At 62.5% G+C, this 18,179-nt stretch overlaps 2 protein-coding genes across 7 annotated transcripts in view; one reads left to right on the top strand and one right to left on the bottom strand.

The window, feature by feature from the left end:
• The window catches only part of LOC102447889 (uncharacterized), a 19,420-nt gene extending 13,970 nt beyond the window's left edge, over window positions 1-5,450 (top strand). The window contains exon 6 of the mRNA XM_089770530.1: window positions 392-5,450. Within this exon, the coding sequence (XP_089626656.1) occupies window positions 392-1,806 (1,415 nt within the window). The 3' untranslated portion in view covers window positions 1,807-5,450. The remainder of the gene's footprint in view (window positions 1-391) is intronic.
• On the bottom strand, window positions 4,095-15,892 carry LOC149523125 (uncharacterized). 6 transcript variants are annotated; one of them, XM_089771289.1, is made up of 5 exons: window positions 15,713-15,892; window positions 13,229-13,323; window positions 12,486-12,588; window positions 11,694-11,789; window positions 4,095-10,369 (listed from the first exon to the last, which is right to left on the bottom strand). In XM_089771289.1, exons 3-5 carry the CDS (start codon window positions 12,571-12,573, stop codon window positions 8,541-8,543), a joined length of 2,013 nt encoding a protein of 670 aa, XP_089627415.1. In that variant the 5' UTR covers window positions 12,574-12,588; window positions 13,229-13,323; window positions 15,713-15,892; the 3' UTR covers window positions 4,095-8,540. The 6 variants fall into 6 exon arrangements, with proteins under 6 accessions (XP_089627415.1, XP_089627416.1, XP_089627414.1 ...); XM_089771290.1 differs by lacking the exon at window positions 15,713-15,892 and adding an exon at window positions 13,408-13,628; XM_089771288.1 differs by lacking the exon at window positions 13,229-13,323 and having other exon boundaries at window positions 15,713-15,891.
• Between the last annotated feature and the right edge of the window lie 2,287 nt (window positions 15,893-18,179).

Here is an 18,179-nt window from a genome sequence, read left to right on the forward strand (position 1 = left end):
CAGCGGGTTTAGAACAAGCCAGGCAAACCCAGCGCACAGCCGACCTGCGGAACTCCTCGCCACAGGATGCGGGGAAGGCCAGAGTTCGGAAAAAAAGCTCGATATATTCATTAAAGTCAACACTTGTGAGCCAGGCTGGGCAGGGATGGTGTCCGGTTGCCTCTGTTTGTCAGGCGCTGGGAACGGGCGACGGGAGGGATCGCCTGAGGATTCCCCGTTCGGTTCCCTCCCTCGGGGGCCCCTGGCCTTGGCCGCTGTGCCTGGCTGCTGCTCCCTTCCCCTTCCTCTCTTCTTTGGGGAAATCCGGGTGCCCCCAACATCCCGGTCCGGGGCAGGACTCCCCAACGCCCCAGGACTCACGCTTAGCTGCTCTCTGCCTTTGTCCCGGCAGCGGACGGCCTGGTGAGCCACCGTGGGGCGGAGGAGGAGGAGGACGCCGAGGAGGAGGAAGAGGAGGAGGAGGAGGAGCAGGAGCCGTGCCCGGGGAGCGCCCCGGCCGGGGAGAAGCGGGACAAAGCCACGCAGCTCGGCGGAGGCCCGAGGCCGCCGGCTCGCTGCGGGGCCTGTCGGAAAGGCAGCCCGCCGGGGGCGGAGCGGGCCACGCCCTTCGGCTGCCAGGACTGCGGCAAGCGCTTCCGCTGGGCCTCCCACCTGGCGCGGCACCGGCGGGTCCACACCGGCGAGCGCCCCTTCCGCTGCCCCGAGTGCGGGGAGAGCTACAGCCAGAGCTCCCACCTGCTGCAGCACCGGCGCACCCATGCCAGCGACCGGCCCCACAAGTGCGGGGACTGCGGCAAGCGCTTCGCCCGGGCCGAGGAGCTGGCGGCCCACGGGCAGGGCCACGCGGCCGCCAAGCCCCACACCTGCGGCGTCTGCGGGAAGGGCTTCGTCTGGGCCTCCCACCTGGCCCGCCACCGGCGCGTCCACACCGGCGAGAAGCCCTTCCCCTGCCCCGAGTGCGGGGAGGCCTTCAGCCAGAGCGCCCACCTCGCCAAGCACCGACGCGGCCACACCGGCGAGCGCCCGCACCGCTGCCCGCACTGCGGCAAGAGCTTCGGCCAGGGCTCGGACCTGGCCCGCCACGCGCGCACCCACCTGGGCAAGAAGCCGCTGCGCTGCGGCGACTGCGGGAAGAGCTTCCGGGCCGGCCCGGCCCTGGCCCGGCACCAGCGGGCTCACCGGCGGGAGCGGGCCCACCGCTGCGGCGACTGCGGCAAGGGCTTCGTCTGGGCCTCCCACCTGGCCCGGCACCGGCGCGTCCACACCGGCGAGCGCCCCTTCCCCTGCCCCAGCTGCGGCGAGCGCTTCGCCCAGAAGGCCCACCTGCTGCAGCACCGCAAGACCCACTCCCCCGACCGGCCCTACAAGTGCGGGGACTGCGGCAAGCGCTTCGGGGACGGGGCCGCCTTCCTGGCCCACCGGCAGGGCCACGCCGCCGAGAAGAGCTACAAGTGCGGCGACTGCGGCAAGGGCTTCGCCTGGGCCTCCCACCTGGAGCGCCACCGGCGCGTCCACACCGGCGAGAAGCCCTTCCCCTGCCCCGAGTGCGGGGAGGCCTTCAGCCAGAGCTCCCACCTCGCCAAGCACCGGCGCGGCCACCTGGCCCGGCGGCCCGACCCCGGCCTCGCCCCCCAGCCCCGCCGGGGCGGGAAGCCGCACACGTGCCCCCGCTGCGGGAAGGGCTTCGCCCGGCGGGCCAACCTGGCCAAGCACCAGAGCGGCCACGGGGAGGAGGCGCCCGGAGGGGGCGCCCGGACGGAGCGGCGGGGCGGAGGGAGCCGGGAGGGGGAAACCGAGTCAGCGTGACGGCTGGCGGGGAGGCGAGGGACGGGATGATGCCGTGCCCGGAGGCTAAAGGGACTGTGTACGTGTGAGGCTTGGCAGGGCAGGGGAACGGTGTACATGTGAGACACATAGAGTCAGGGAACCGTATAAATGTGACACAGGGAGGCCAACGGGGTGGAGGAAGAGTATAAATGTGACACAGGGAGGCTAGGGGTAGGGGAACAGTATAAATGTGACACAGGGAGGCTAACGGGGCGAGGGAACAGTATAAATGTGACACAGGGAGGCCAGGGGCATGAGGGAACAGTATAAATGTGACAGGGAGGCTAACGGGGCGGGGGAACAGTATAAATGTGACACAGGGAGGCTAACGGGGTAGGGGAACAGTATAAATGTGACACAGGGAGGCTAACGGGGTAGGGGAACAGTATAAATGTGACACAGGGAGGCTAGGGGTAGGGGAACAGTATAAATGTGACACAGGGAGGCTAACGGGGTAGGGGAACAGTATAAATGTGACAGGGAGGCTAACGGGGTAGGGGAACAGTATAAATGTGACACAGGGAGGCTAACGGGGTAGGGGAACAGTATAAATGTGACACAGGGAGGCTAACGGGGTAGGGGAACAGTATAAATGTGACACAGGGAGGCTAGGGGTAGGGGAACAGTATAAATGTGACACAGGGAGGCTAACGGGGTAGGGGAACAGTATAAACGTGACACAGGGAGGCTAACGGGGTAGGGGAACAGTATAAACGTGACACAGGGAGGCTAACGGGGTAGGGGAACAGTATAAATGTGACACAGGGAGGCTAACGGGGTAGGGGAACAGTATAAATGTGACACAGGGAGGCCAGGGGCATGAGGGAACAGTATAAATGTGACACAGGGAGGCCAGGGGCATGAGGGAACAGTATAAATGTGACACAGGGAGGCCCGGGGCATGAGGGAACAGTATAAATGTGACACGGGGAGGCTAACCGGGTGGGGAAACAGTATAAATGTGACACATGGAGGCCAGGGGCATGAGGGAACCGTATAAATGTGACACACGGAGGCTAACGGGGCAGGGGAACAGTATAAATGTGACACAGGGAGGCCAGTGCGGGGGTGGAACAGTATAATGACACTTGGATGCTAACTGACTGGGGGGAACAATGTAAATGTGACACAGGGAGGCGAATGAGGTGGGAGAACAGTGTAACTGTGACAGTCGGATGCAAGCGGAATTGGAACAGTGTAAACATGACAGTCGGCCTGACAGTCGGACCATATTCCCTGTGCCATGGGAATGAATTTACACAGCACCGTGGAGGGGAATTGGTTTCTATAGCGCCCCCTAAGGGGGGGGGAGCGTTAGCAAACAGAGTATCCCACCGCACCCACTCAGAGTGTCACATTTACGCTATGCCCCGGCACCCCCTCAACATGTGAGCGTCACCTATTTGTTGCCTCCCACCCCACTGATCTCGGAGGATCACCGTATATTAACCCGTGAGCATCCGCCATCCCTGAATTCTAAAGAGCTAGAAATTAGTCACTGGGGAGCGGCGGGGGGGTACGACCCCCCTGCGTGGTAGACCATGGTTTACTTGTGACGTGCTTTCCACTGGAGGCCAATAAACTAGACTGTAGTTTGATCAGTCTTTCCGACTCCAGGGTACCGTGGCCTGGTTCGACATACAGCCTGGTTTTCATCGGAACAGAGTCTCGGTAATGTGACCAGGACTGTTGTAGATCTAGCTCAGGGCTGGTTCAGATAAATCCGGGACTTCTGCAGAACATTTGTGTGGGCTCTCCCATGGCAGAGAGCGACCGTTCTCTCTTTTCAGTTAAAAGTGTCAACCCGGAGCCCATGAACAGCCCACGACTTTCCCACGTGACGAGCTATTTCAACTGCCCCTACAGCTACACCTCCACACCGTCCCCTCCAAGTGGCGGGCGTGTTCCTTTGACCTCCGTTCTCTAGCTTAAAAACATCGTGACGTAGCCAGGCGTGTTTCTTTGACCTCCTGAAACATCGTGGCGTACAAATTGGTTTGCGAAAAGGCTACCCAGCCTACACCACTCCACCCTGTCGATCTCACCTACACAACTATAGCTATGGGACTAGAATAGCTGAAGTGAACGTGCTTACTTGGTGGAGTTGTCGGGAGATTGCTCAAAGATCAATTGAGCATGTCTAAGCAGGCGTGATAAATCAAATGCCGGTGGGTCGATCGCTACGGCTCCCTTTAGCTGTTTCTCTTCCTTCCAGGTGTGGCTATTCCACTAAAAGTACCTTGGTTTTGACCTTTGTTAGTCCGTTAGGGGGGTGGAAAAAACCAAACCAACGTAGGTCTATGCACGTAGGCCGAGAGAAGGGAGCGTTGACCTGGCGAATATCGAAGGGGGAGACGGTGAAGAAAACGACTTCCGTCATCAGATGCGGCGTCTACTCCAGAGTACATCGTGTAGACGCAGCCTGACGTAACCTCGTCCACCTCGGGGGTGGGAGGACGGGTGGACGTTGCGTTGATTCTATCAGTATGGAAAAACGGGCCTAATTTTTGTATGTAAACGAGGCCTATAGTAGACAATTCCAAGCGATTTAGTTCAACCGGTGCAGCTTGAAGTGTGGACGTGCTGAATTTGGTTTACACAGCCCCGCCCCGTTGAATCGGTTAACTACTGACATGGGATTTTACATCCCTAGACACAAGTTGACAAGTTGACAAGTTGACGTAGCCCGGGTCTAAACTGGTTTTTCAACCGAATTAAGTTAAACCTGGGCGACGTCCGGGTGTAGACATGATCTAAGTAATTAAGGACAAATTTTAATGGCCAATTCCAGGTGCCCCAGAGGGAGGGAACACACCATGGACCGAACCCCCATGAATCTATCTAGCTCCTTTTTGAACCCTGTTAAAGGTCTAGCCTTCACCGCATCCTCTGGCGAGGAGTTCCACAGGTTGACGGTGCGCCGCAGGAAGGAGGGCCGGGTAGGTGGCCGTTAGCCGGAGCAAGGGAAGGCACCTTCAGGTGGTGGAGCTGAGAGGACACAGGTCTGAGGGTCAGTGTAGATGGAGGGGAGGTGGATGTGCCCATACCTTTGCTAGAGCCAAGCCCATGGTGTGTGATTTCATCAAAAGATCCCCCGCCCCTCCATATCGCCAGCCCCATAGGAGAGTCCGGTGTACCCCAAACAACAAGAGCAACAGGGGGGAGTACCCCAGAGCAGTGATGTTTCAGAGTTAACCTCTATTGGGGTGAAGGTAGGTCCCCCTACATCAAAGAGCAATGGGGCCGGAGAAGAGCAACGAGAACGAGGCAAGGTCGAGAGAACAGGAGCTAGGAGGGACGACTGAAGGAACTGGGCTTGTTTCGTCTGGAAAGGAGCAGACCGAGAGGGGACAGGAGAGCCGTTTTCAGGTATCGAAAAGGGTGTCACAAGGAGGGAGAAAAATTGTTCTCTGTGGAACTCTGAAGACAGGACAAGAAGCAATGGGCTTAAACTGCAGCAAGGAAAGTTGAGGTTGGACATAAGGAAAGAATTCCTGTCTGTCTGGGTGGTTAAACACTGGAATAATTTGCTTAAGGGGAGGTTGTGGAGTCTCCATTGCTGGAAATATTTAAGAGCAGGTTGGCCAGGGATGGTGTGGACCTGTGTTTCTCAATTTTTTTTTTAATAAAGTACCCCTTTAAAAAAAATTACATGTCCTGCCGTGATTTCGTTTTCCGACATGCCATTTTTTTTCTCCCGTTGCAACACTTTTGTTTCAACAACTTCAGCGTCGCCGAGCAGACGATGACGGTTTGGGGTGCGAAAAGTACAAAACTAACCGAGCGCTGTCAAAGGTACCTTCCCTTTTCTCCACATTTCAGGGGTGTGGACATAACCTCCCAGATGTCTCTCGGAAGGAGCAATTAGTTTCACACACACAGAACGGGAAGCGACTGTCTAGGAAGGAGTTCGGCAGAAAGAGATCTAGGGGTTGTAGTGAAACACAAGCTGAATAGGAGTCAGCAGTGTGATGCTGTTGCCAAAAAAAGTAAACCTGATTCTAGGATGCATTAACAGGTGTGTTGTGAGCAAGACACGAAGGGTACGTCTACACTGGCATGATTTTCCGCAAATGCTTTTAACGGAAAAGTTTTCCGTTTAAAGCATTTGCAGAAAAGAGCGGCTAGATTGGCAGGACGCTTTTCCGCAAAAGCACTTTTTGGGGAAAAGCGTCTGTGCCAATCTAGACGCGGTTTTGCGCAAAAAAGCTCCGATCGCCATTTTCGCGATCGGGGCTTTTTTGCGCAAAACAAATCTGAGCTGTCTACAGTGACCCTTATGTGCAAAAGTTTTGCACAAAAGGACTTTTGCCCGAACGGGAGCAGCATCGTATTTCCGCAAGAAGCACTGATTTCTTACATGAGATCGTCAGTGCTCTTGTGGAAATTCAAGCGGCCAGTGTAGACAGCTGGCAAGTTTTTCCGCAAACTTGCCAGTCTAGACACAGCCGAGAAGTCATTCTTCCGCTCTGCTCTGCGCTCAGTTGGAGTCTTGTGTCCAGTTCTGGGCACCGCATTTCAAGAAGGATGTGGAGAAATTGGAGAGGGTCCAGAGAAGAGCAACAAGAATGATGCAAGGTCTAGAGAACAGGAGCTAGGAGGGAAGGGCGAAGGAATTGGGTTTGTTTAGTTTGGAAAGGAGCAGACTGAGGGGGGACATGAGAGTCGTTTTCAGGTATCTAAAAGGGTGTCATAAGGAGAAGGGAGAAAACTTGTTCATCTCGGCCTCTGAGGATAGAACAAGAAGCAATGGGCTTAAACTGCAGCCAGGGAGGTTTAGGTTGGACATTAGGAAAAAGTTCCTAACTGTCAGGGGGGGTCAAACACTGGAATAAATTGCCCAGGGAGGTTGTGGAATCCCCATCTCTGGAGATATTGAAGAGCAGGTTGGATAAATGTCTAGCAGGGATGGTCTAGACAGTATTTGGTCCTGCCGGGACGGCAGGGGACAGGACCCGGCCACCCCTCGAGGTTCCCTTCCCAGTCTAAGATTCCTATTTAGTGCAAGAAAACCAAGGCCGGGGTCCGTCGCACAAAAGAGAACCGTGTCCACGAAGTGCCTATGGGATTCAGGAGCCGACACCCCTGGCCCCCCCTTCTACAGTGTCTCAGCTGGTCCTTGCTCCATCTCCATCCCTTTGTCCTCCACCCCCCTACCGGGCTGCCCTGGAAGCTGGTCGAGGTGGGAGGGTGAAGGACAGGACGGGAGGGAGGGTGCAGGAGTGGAGGGGGGGGGGATGTGGGGGCCTTGGTGGTAGATGGATGCGTGGGGTGTGTCCCCCCCCCCATTCCCTACAATGCCTCAGGAGCAGTGCTAACCCCCTTTGGCCACGGCACTACAGCACCCTCCCCGGGGAAACCGAGGCACGCCTTGGCTTATCAAAGGAAACACGGCAAGAACATCCCCGCCACCTGCTTCTGTAAAAAGCGATGGGATCCAGCAGCCCCCTCGGGGAAACTGAGGCCTGTCAGAGGAAACACGACAAGACAATTCCCACCGCCCAATGCGAGGGGATCCAGCGCCCCCTCGGGGAAACTGAGGCACGCTGAGGCCTGTCAGAGGAAACACGGCAAGACTATCCCCACCGCCCCTGCCCAAGGCAGCACAGACAGACCCGCGTCCATCCGTCTCGCCCCCGTTCCGAGGAAGGACTACAGCCAGGCGTTTGGCTCGACTACCATCTACTTTATTCCCCTCCAAAGCAAAGACGTCCAAAGTCCAGCCCTCCCCTTGCGGTGACCCCCGGCCCAACGCCCCCTCCCACCCCCGCCCCACCTGCCCCCTGCAACCAACCAGCTTTTCAGCTCCCCCGAAAAGCCCATGACCAGCCTCTCCCGGCACGGCTGAGACCAGGCCTGGATTTCCTAGCCCCCCACGCAGCCTGTCTCCAGCCGGGACCCTCGACCGGCCTTCGGAAGCGCCGTGGGGCTGGCGTGGGCCACGCAGAACCTAGCGGGAGCCGTCGGCACGAGCTGCCCAGAGGCTCTGTGGAGGAAGGACAGGTAGGCGGGACCCCCCCACAGCGAATGCGGTTTGACCTCGGAGCCCCTAGGCCCGCCCCGGCGTTTCCAGGCCTCTCTCACAAGCGAGCGGTTCCCCGTGGGATGAGCAGGCAGTGATCCACCTGGAACTGGGCAGGTTCCCAGCCCCCGAGGTCCTCCGCGGCGCTCCTCTCTCCAGCAGCAGGGAGTTCCACCGGTGAACCCCCGCACAAAGCCATGCCTCCACTCCGGGGGCAGAGCCCCTTCCCCTATGCTCTCTCTCTCTCTCGGTTCCTCTCTGCCCCCCAGCCTCTGCCCCCCATCCCCCCAGGCCTCAACAGAGCCGAGGTGGAAAAAGTACCAAAGGATGTAACCCCCCCCACCACACACCTTTCCATACACAGCCATCTCCTTCTGCTTCCCAGACCCCCCCCCCACTCTACTTACCACCCCCCCATGTTTGCTACCCCCTCGGGTTCCTACCCACCCCAATCTCCAAACTCTCCCCGGACTTCTAGTTCCTGCCCCTCCCCTCCACCCCCTTCCCACCTATCGCTTATTCCTGCCAGGGACAGGAGGGGCGGGGGGACCCCCCCAGCTCTATGGCATTGGGGGGGCGCAGCTACCAGGCGGCCGAGGCTCCCCCGGCTGAGGGAAGACCCCGCCCGCCTCCCCCTCTCCGGAGCTGTCTCTGGCCCTTCCCAAAAACTGGGGTTCCCCTTCTCGCCCCGTTAGGAGCTGGGAGGAGGCGGCGGGGCCCAGCCGTCCGCGGCCCCGGCTTCCCCTTCCCCCGGCCTCCAGGCCCCCGGAGCCGCAAGGGACTTGCCAGGCCAGGCCGGGCCCGGGAACCGGGGGCCGGGCTCTTCGGGCGGCGGCGGGGCCGGGCCGGGCCGCCCCTCGGCCTCCCACCAGGCAGGCGGCAGCAGGGAGAGGGGGCTGGCAGGGCGGGCGGCGTGGAGTCTGCGGTGGGCCGCCAGGGCGGCGCCCAGGCCGAAGGTCTTGCCGCACTCGGGGCAGGCGTGGCGGGGCTCGGTCCCGGCCGGGGCGTGGGCCCGCTGGTGCCGGTTGCGGTGGGAGCTGCGGCCGAAGCGCTTGCCGCAGTGGGCGCAGGGGAAGGGTTTCTCGCCGGTGTGGGTGAGCCGGTGCCGGTCATAGTGGGAGCTCCAGGCGAAGCCTTTGCCGCAGACGCCGCACTGGTAGGGCTTCTCGCCCCGGTGCAGCCGGCGGTGCCGCTCCAGGGCGGCGGCGGCGGTGAAGCCTTTGCCGCAGTCGGGGCACGGGTGCGGCCGGCCCTCCCGGGCGGCGTGGGTGCGCCGGTGGGCCAGCAGGGTGGAGCTGACGGCGAAACTCTTCCCGCAGTCCCCGCAGGGGTAGGGCCGCTCCCCGGTGTGGATGCGCCGGTGCCGCTCCAGGTGAGAGCTGACGGCGAAGGCCCGGCCGCACTCCCCACACCGGTAGGGCTTCTCGCCCGTGTGGACGCGCCGGTGCCGCTCCAGGTGCGACACCCAGCCGAAGCTCTTCCCGCAGGACCCGCAGGGATACGGCTTGCCCCCAGCCTCGGGGGCCGGGGCGGGCGTCACCCGGGCGTGGGTGCGCCGGTGCTTGGCCAGGGCCGAGCCCCAGCGGAAGCGGCGCCCGCAGTCCGGGCAGGCGTACGGGCGCTCCCCGGTGTGGACCCGCTGGTGCTTGAGCAGGTTGGAGCTCTGGCTGAAACACTTCCCGCATTGGTGGCAGCGGTGGGATCGCGCAGGGCTACTCGCCTCACCCGGGCCGGGCCCCTCCCCGCCACCGCCGCCGCCCTCTTGGGTCTGCGTCCCCTTGTGCTTGAAGCGCTGCGGGTCCGTCTGGTGGTTGAGGCGCTTCCCGCAGTCGGCGCATCTCTGGGGGGGCGGGGCTTCCTCCTCCTCGGCCGCCTCCTCCTCCGCCGCCGCCGCGGCGTGGGTGCGCATGTGGCGGTCCAGGTGCGAGCTCCAGGCGAAGGCCCGGCCGCACTCCCCGCACTGGAAGGGCTTCTCCCCAGTGTGGATGCGCTGGTGCCGCTCCAGGTGCGAGCTCCAGGCGAAGGCCTTGCCGCACACCCCGCACTCGTACGGCTTCCCGCCCAGGTGGCTCTTCTGGTGCCGGGCCAGGGCGCTGGGGTCGGTGAAGCTCTTCCCGCACTGCGGGCAACGGTTGGGTTTCTCCCCGCCGGGCGCGTGGGTGCGCTGGTGGGTCAGCAGGGAGGAGCTGACGCTGAAGCGGCGCCCACAGTCCGGGCAGGCGTAGGGCCGCTCCCCGGTGTGCACCCGCCGGTGGATGGTCAGGTCCGAGCGCTGGATGAAGGCCTTGCCGCAGTCCGGGCACTCGTGCGGCCTCTCGCCCGTGTGGATCTTCTGGTGCTTGGCCAGCGCCGACTTGTGGCTGAAGTTTTTGCCGCACTCGGCGCAGGTGTTGGGACTCTCCCCGCCGGCCGCCGGCGGCTTCTCCCCCGCCGTTTTGGGGCTGCGGGGGGCCTGCTCGGCCCCCTCGGCTTTTTCCTCCGGGCTCGCTTGTGGCGCTTTCTCCTCCTCCTTCCCGTCGGCTGCAAGGAGAGAGACACACGAGTTATTCCCTGCGTTGGCGGAAAACGTTTGCCCCGATCGGGCGTAGCTGCCCGAGCAAGAGAAGCCGGGGTCTTGTTTGCCCGTTGGGAGATTTTTAGACTCTTAGAGTGTGGCTAGACTAGAGTTTTTTCGGAAAAACTTCCCCTGCGGCTAGTCTTTCGGAAGCCGATTGAAAGAACGCGACCGTTTTTTCGATCGCGGTAAACCTCGGTTCACGAGGAAAAGCACCTTTTTTTCCAAACGGCTCTTTCAAAAAAAAAAAAAAAGGTGCTACTGCATGCCAACGGTGCTGTTTTGAAAAACCGCGACTAGACTCGCTTTCGAAAAAGCGGCTCTCTGTGTTGCTGGTAATCTAGACACTCTCTTTCGAAAGAGGAGCGCCCGGCTCCCAGAATGCCGTGCGTCATCAACACACACCTCATGGCCTGTGCCTGTGGGTGTCGCTGCAATAATACGGGTGGAACCTCTCTAGTCCGGCACTGGAGAATTCGCCGGACCACGGAGGTCAGGATGGTCTAGCATGACCAACCATTCCCCGCACAGAGGAGCGCCCGGCTCCCACAATGCCGTGCATCGTCAACACACACCTCGCGGCCTGTGCCTGTGGGTGTTGCTGCAATAATACGGGTGGAACCTCTCTAATCCGGCACTGGAGAATTCGCCGGACCACGGAGGTCAAGATGGTCTAACATGACCAACCCTTCCCCGCACAGAGCACTAAGAGCCGGGGTCTTTAAACGAACGTTATGGGACGGCAGGAAACATGGCCACACCCATGCTCAGTGGACAGCCGGCGAACTAACATCATGCCGGACCACGGAGGTCGCCGGACCAGAGAGTGCCGGACTAGGGAGGTTCAACCGGTAGGAATAAAAGATGAGAATGGAAACTGGTGGAATCTGGCAGTCGTGAGCGAGGGCAACGGGCAACAAAATGTCTCGCAGGCCACACATGGGACCCTGAGGGGCCTCAGTTTCCCCACCAAGGTATGACCAAGGCAGTGCCCCATCGGTATAATTATGGGCTGGGGTGGGGGGGAAACGGAGACACTGGGAGAAAAGGCTCTGCCGGCACTTTGGACTTCTGGTCTTCCGCTTTCTTGGCAGGGAGATCCCCTGGCCGGCAGCCCCACATCTCCCCCCAGAAACCTACCCCGAAGCAGGGGGCCGATTCCACCTCTGCATCCCAGCCAGGAGACTGCGCCAACATGCGAGAGGTGGCAGGGTTGGGGCTGCTCGCAGCGGGCAGGGCAGGGTGCCCTGCGGGGTCCCCGCTCTTCCTCTTTCCGGAGGAGACACTCACCTGCCCGGCCGCCCCGGGGTACGTGGAGGTCCAGGGCGGTCGGCTCGTCCCCTCGGTCCAGCCGGGAGAGCAGGTCAGGCTTGGAAATGGGGAATTCTGCTCAGGCGACAAAACGAGAAAGATCAGCGCGGGCAGGCGTAGGGGCGCTCGCCCGTGTGCACCCGCTGGTGCTTGAGCAGGTTGGAGCTCCGGCTGAAGCACTTCCCACATTGGTGGCAGCGGTGGGATCGCCCGGGGCTGCTCTTCTCGCCACCTTGGGCCCCCCCCCTGCACCTCAAAGCCCACACCGCCCTCCGACCCTCTGTCCCAGCCCTGCGCCCTTCAAACCCCAGCCCCACCCCAGCCCTCCTGCCCCAGCGCCCAGCCCCACTCAGACCCCCCTCGGCACCTCTCCCTCTGGCCTCAGATCCTGCGCGTGCAGAATAAATTTTGTTCTGGGCACCGCGCATTGGTGCGCAGCAGAAAATTCATTCTACTTGGGGGGAGGGTGGAAAAACAATCTACAGGGAGCCCCAGCGGCCTGCCCTCACTTCCATGCTCTCCCCCGAGCGGCCGTTCAAGGGATAGACACATCCTGCCCCCCAAACCCGGGGCCGGCCTGGCAGCCGGAGAGGAGAGGGAAACACTTTTTTCATGGTCTGTGACGTGGTTTACAAGGTAGCCCTCGGGCGTGTCTGTCCTGTCCCCACTCGCCCGTCTCCCCAGGCTTCGGGGCAGGAGGTGGAACCCCCAGAAATTTCAGGGAGCCAGAACGATCCCTCCCTCCGCCCCCAGAACGGGACCACAGTTTACCAAGGGCCATCAGGGTCTCGTAGCTCTCCTGCATGACATCCCGGTACAGGGCCCTCTGGCGCGGGTCCAGCAGCACGTACTGCTCCATGGTGAGGGGCGGGATCTGCAATGACAAACAGCGCCCCCCCACCCCAGCTCAGCTTGGACACGAGGGCGGCTGCTCCTAGGGGGAAATTCCAGTGCGGCCCAGCCCCTAGCTGGGTTCCGTGGGTCTCCTGGTGGTGCACATTCGTCTCTGCCACGGCGCAAGGAACAAAATTTATTCCGCGTGTACGTGGGAAAAAAATTCCGGCCGTGGAGAGAAAAGATCAGAGGGACGATCGTGGCCTGGTTCTGCCTCCGGGGGTGGGCTGTCTTGCTCCCATCCCTGCTGGGGAGGGTGCCTTCTTCCCGCCCCTACCTCCCCCTCCCCCCGCCCCGGCTGCATCTCTGCCCCACCCTTACCTCTTGGCCCTGGGAGCAGCCTGCACACCCCACGTGTCGTGATCGGAACGGTCCCGCAAGGAGAACGAAGGTGGGTGAGCCCCCGAGTGGAGGGGGAAGCTAAAGGTGGGGGAGGCAAGCCTCTAGCCCTGCCCCAAGCTCCGCCCCTTCTGCCCAGGCTCCGCCCCCCAGCATCACAGGGAGGGAGCTGCTGTCGCCCATGCCCCCGATGCAGACAGGGAATGGAGCAGAGCTATCCTGTCTATGTGTTTGGGGCTTTGGGAGACCCTGCAAGGCCTGTTAAAAATCCTGGCCTTTACCACGCCCTCCGGCGAGGAGTTCCACAGGTTGGCCGCGCGCCGGGTGAAGCCAAACTTCCAGTGGTTTGTTTGAAACCTGCCGCCTGTTCACACCCCTGGTGGAAACATCACTTAGTTACTTTCTTACTTTCCTTGCATGACTTATTCACTCTCTCCGCACCCGTCCCGATTTTACAGACCTCTCTCCTATGGCTTCTAAGCTGAAAAGTCCCCGTCTTTTTCATCTCTCTTCCCCCTTCCAAACCTCTCCGCAGTTTTGTGGCCCTTCTCTGAACTTTTTCCAAGGCCAAGAGATCTTTTCGGAGGGGAGGCGCCCACAGCTACGCGCAGAATTCAAGCTGTGGGCATCTCTTGGATTTACACAGGGGTGATAAGCGCGTCTCGGTCTTATTCTCGATCCCTTTTTTAAGGATTCCTCACGCTCGGTTGGCTTTTTTGACGGCCGCTGCACACAGAGCGATCCTCTCTCGGCCACGCTTTCTAGGTCCTCTACTGCGTTCGTTTTCCTCCCGCCGGGGTGAATCCGCCGCTTTACCCCCTCCCCCGCCCATTGCGGCTCCTTTGTTGACCCGGAGGTTGCTCCGCCCCTCTGCCGTCGTTAATCGTTAACCTCTCGCAGGAGTTTCGAGACCGATTCCCAGGCGAGAACAGAACGCCAACGGAGCGTGGGCGGAAAGACTTTGGACAAGCCAAGTTCCGCCCGGCGACCGCGTCTCCGCGCTCCACCAGGGTCCACAGACACCTGCGACCCAGCCGGCGATTTGCCCAGTTTCACAGCTGGTGGCGTAAAATGCCCCGGCGAAGCCGGTGCAAAGAGAAGATCCACACGACGACACGTTCCTACCGCGCGCTAATAGTCGGGGGGGCGGAGGCGCCTGAAAGATACACCGGCCTTAGAAAAGGTTCAGAGAAAATGCAGAGGGGTTTGGAACGGGTCCCATAGGAGGAAAGATTAAAAAGACGGAGACTTTTCAGCTTGGAAAAGAGGAGACTGAGGGGGGATAGGAGAGAGGGCTCTACAATTGTGAACGGTGTAGAAAAAGTGAAGAAGGAAAAGTTCTTGACTTGTTCCCAGAATATAAGGACTAGGGGTCACCCAATGAAATGAACAGGCAGCAGGTTTAAAACAAACAAAAGGAAGTTTTTTTTCACAGAGTGAACAGTCAACCTGTGGAACTCCTCGCCGGAGGAGGTTGTGCAGGCTAGGACTGTAACAGGGTTTAAAAGAGAACTAGATACATTCATGGTGCTTAAGTCCGTCGATGGTGATTAGACAGGTAAGGAACGGTGTCCCTACTTTGTCTGAGGCTGGAGATGAGAGCGCTTGATCATTTCCGGATCGGTTCACGCGCCCTGGGGCACATGGCGTTGGCCACTGTCGGCTGACAGGACACTGGGCGGGATAGACCTTTGGTCTGACCCCGTCGGGCCGTTCTTACGTCGGAGAACCAGGCTGTCGTTTTGCAGACGCTTGGAGAGCGAGACCCGATCCCGCCAGCTTGGGGAAGCCGGGTTTTGAAAACCACCTTTAAATCCGGCTGGCAAGAGATTCTCCGGGAACTGAAATCGGGGTCACTCATCAGCCCGGATCAGCACACGAACGGCCACGAAAGGCCCATCGAGCCCGGCCTCCCGTCTGCCCACGGTGGCCAACGCCAGGTGCCCCAGAGGGAGGGAACAGAACAGGGAATCCTCACGGGATTGCCACTGATAGAGTGAACTTCCATGAATCCATCTAGCCCTGTTATTGTGTTGGCCTAATATCCCCTGGCGAGGAGTTCCACAGGTTGGCGGCGTGTGAAGAGAAACTGCCTTGGGCTTGTTTTAAACCTGCTCTCTATTTACCCTTCAGCAAGTTAAATGCCACAAGGCCGGGATGATACCCGAATGGCCTCAAAAGTTAACTAAGGGACCCTTCCCCACACACCCCCTCCAAGTCACCCCGAAGGATACCTCCCTCCCGCACTAAAGTCGCTGACACCTCTAGGAACCGATGCGTTGTTGTTGTTTTTAAAGAGCCGGGACAACAAGAACAGCAACAAAACCCCACAATGCATTGTCCCGGCTCTTTGAAAACAACCGCCACCACCCCAAAAACCCCCACCCCCCAATTTGCACCCACAGAAGTCAGCCGCAGGGAAGGGGGGGGGGGATTCCCCGCTTTCCGAGGTTGCGCTGTACGTCCAAGTTTTTTGGAACGGATCGTGGACTTTTAGCGAGGGCGACCCCTGTTAACACCCCCCCCCCCAACCCCGGCCATGGGGTGGGTTTTTTCCACCCCCCTCTTTTTCTGTTATGCATCAGGCGGTGGCTGGCGCCCCCCAGCTCGTGAACTTGGGGCTGTTGGCTAGTTTCTCCGGTGGTTTCTCTTGCAGTGGGGGGGGTGTTAACTTCGGGGAGGGTGCCCGGGAGGGGGGCAAAAATTGGGGGGCGGGGGAGGCAAGAGGGAGCCATGTTTAAGCACCGACTCTTCCCCTCTCTCACCTGCAGGCTCCAGCTGGGAGCGGGGCCGGTCGGGCCCGGGGTGGGATCCGGGGGGAGCCCCCCGCGTCGCAGGAGGCGCAGGGCCGGCTCGGGGGGTCACTCTGGACGCGGCGGCGGGCGCTCGGCGCCTGACCCAGGAAGCTCATCCCCCTGATATCCTGAGCCAAAGGGGGGGGGGGACGCCGAGGAAGGAGCAAGCGAAGGCAGCAGCCGGAGCCTGCCCGGAGCCGGCACCAGGGCCCTCTGGTGGCACCAGCGCCGGCAGCCGCGCCGCGGCGAGTCCGCTAGGGGGCGCCGCGGTGCTGCCGGAGCAGGGCCGGGTCCGGCCCGCGGGCGCCGGGACAGGGCAGGGTCCGGCCCGCGGGCGCCGCTGCGTAGCCCCGGGGAAGGAAGAATCCGGCCCGCTAGGGGGCGCCGCGGCGCTGCCGGGGCAGGGCAGGATCCGGCCCGCTAGGGGGCGCCGCGGCGCTGCCGGGACAGGGCAGGATCCGGGCCGCTAGGGGGCGCCGCGGCGCTGCCGGGGCAGGGCAGGATCCGGCCCGCTAGGGGGCGCCGCGGCGCTGCCGGGGCAGGGCAGGATCCGGGCCGCTAGGGGGCGCCGCGGCGCTGCCGGGGCAGGGCAGGATCCGGCCCGCTAGGGGGCGCCGCGGTGCTGCCGGGACAGGGCAGGATCCGGACCGCTAGGGGGCGCCGCGGCGCTGCCTGGGCAGGGCAGGATCCGGCCCGCTAGGGGGCGCCGCGGCGCTGTCGGGGCAGGGCAGGATCCGGCCCGCTAGGGGGCGCCGCGGCGCTGCCTGGGCAGGGCAGGATCCGGCCCGCTAGGGGGCGCCGCGGTGCTGCCGGGACAGGGCAGGATCCGGCCCGCTAGGGGGCGCCGCGGTGCTGCCGGGACAGGGCAGGATCCGGCCCGCTAGGGGGCGCCGCGGCGCTGCCGGGACAGGGCAGGATCCGGCCCGCTAGGGGGCGCCGCGGTGCTGCCGGGGCAGGGCAGGATCCGGCCCGCTAGGGGGCGCCGCGGTGCTGCCGGGAGCAGGGCAGGATCCGGCCCGCTAGGGGGCGCCGCGGCGCTGCCTGGGCAGGGCAGGATCCGGCCCGCTAGGGGGCGCCGCGGTGCTGCCGGGGCAGGGCAGGATCCGGCCCGCTAGGGGGCGCCGCGGCGCTGCTGGGGCAGGGAAGGATCCGGCCCGCTAGGGGGCGCCGCGGTGCTGCCGGGACAGGGCAGGATCCGGCCCGCTAGGGGGCGCCGCGGCGCTGCCGGGGCAGGGCAGGATCCGGCCCGCTAGGGGGCGCCGCGGCGCTGCCGGGGCAGGGCAGGATCCGGCCCGCTGGGGGGCGCCGCGGCGCTGCCGGGGCAGGGCAGGATCCGGCCCGCTAGGGGGCGCCGCGGCGCTGCCTGGGCAGGGAAGGATCCGGCCCGCTAGGGGGCGCCGCGGCGCTGCCTGGGCAGGGCAGGATCCGGCCCGCTAGGGGGCGCCGCGGCGCTGGCGGGGCAGGGCAGGATCCGGCCAGGAGGCGCGTCCCACGCCCGGCGCTGCCCGCCCGTATTGCCGCGAGGGGCCGGGGGCGGCCCGCGGGCCGGATCCCAAGCGGGTGTGAATTCAGCCCCCGCGCTAGCCGGCTTCCCCCCCACCCGGGGGATCTGGGCCCCCACTGAGTGCCAGGGAGCGAGGCCCATTGACACCCGTGGAGGGTCTGGCCCGAGTCCCAGCCACGGAGGCTGACTTACACCCGTGGGGCATTTATCCCCCCCCCCCCAGTGACTCCCAAGTGGCATTGCGGGGCCGATTCCTCCCTCCAGAGGACTCATTGTGTGTCTGTTGCTTCCCCTCCCCATTCCTCCTCCTCCTCCTCCATCTGAGGGTATTTTTTTTACAAGTTGCCAACCCAAAATAACCGCCCTTGCAGAGAGGGGTCGGGGTGGGGGCCTTACAGATCGGTAAACTGAGGCCACGAACGGGGACGGGCCCAGTCCCAAAGTCATAGCACGATGGATGACACAGATCCCTCGGCTCTAACCACTAACTCCCTCTGCCCTCCCAGGGCTGGGGAGGGGACCCAGGAATCCTGCCTCGCTGCCCCCTATTGCTCTAACCACTATGCCCCACTCCCCTCGCACAGCCAGGGAGGGGGCCCAGGCGCCCTGCCTCCCTGCCTCCCGCACCGCTCTAACCACTAAACCTCCCTTCCCTTCCCACGCAGGGGAGAGACCCCAGGAGTCCTGACTCCCTGCCCCCCCCCCCCGCCCGAGCTAACCACAGAGCCCCTCTTCCCTCCCCCAGAGCCAGGGAGAGACTCCAGGCCCCCGACCCCGTATTGCTCTAACCACTGCTCCCCCCTACCCCAGCGGCGGAGGAAGTCCAGGCGTGCTAGCCCCTTGCAGCTCTAACCACTGGACCCCCCCAACCCCAGCGGCGGGGAGCGGGGCCTAACCACTGAGTCAGACGTCCAGGCCCCCTGCGGCTCTAAC

Source organism: Pelodiscus sinensis, chromosome 19 (genome assembly GCF_052426305.1).
Source record: "Pelodiscus sinensis isolate ZL-2025 chromosome 19, ASM5242630v1, whole genome shotgun sequence".
In the NCBI taxonomy this organism is placed as follows: Eukaryota; Metazoa; Chordata; order Testudines; family Trionychidae; genus Pelodiscus; species Pelodiscus sinensis.

Coding starts and splice junctions, on each gene's coding strand:
- LOC149523125 (XM_089771287.1), bottom strand. CDS start 13,452: ATGAAAAAGACGGGGACTTTTCAGCTTAGAAGCCATAGGAGAGAG. Junction 12,589..13,407: donor TTAGAAGCCATAGGAGAGAG/GTCTGTAAAATC, acceptor TTGTCATTGCAG/ATCCCGCCCCTCACCATGGA. Junction 11,790..12,485: donor CGAGACCCTGATGGCCCTTG/GTAAACTGTGGT, acceptor TCGCCTGAGCAG/AATTCCCCATTTCCAAGCCT.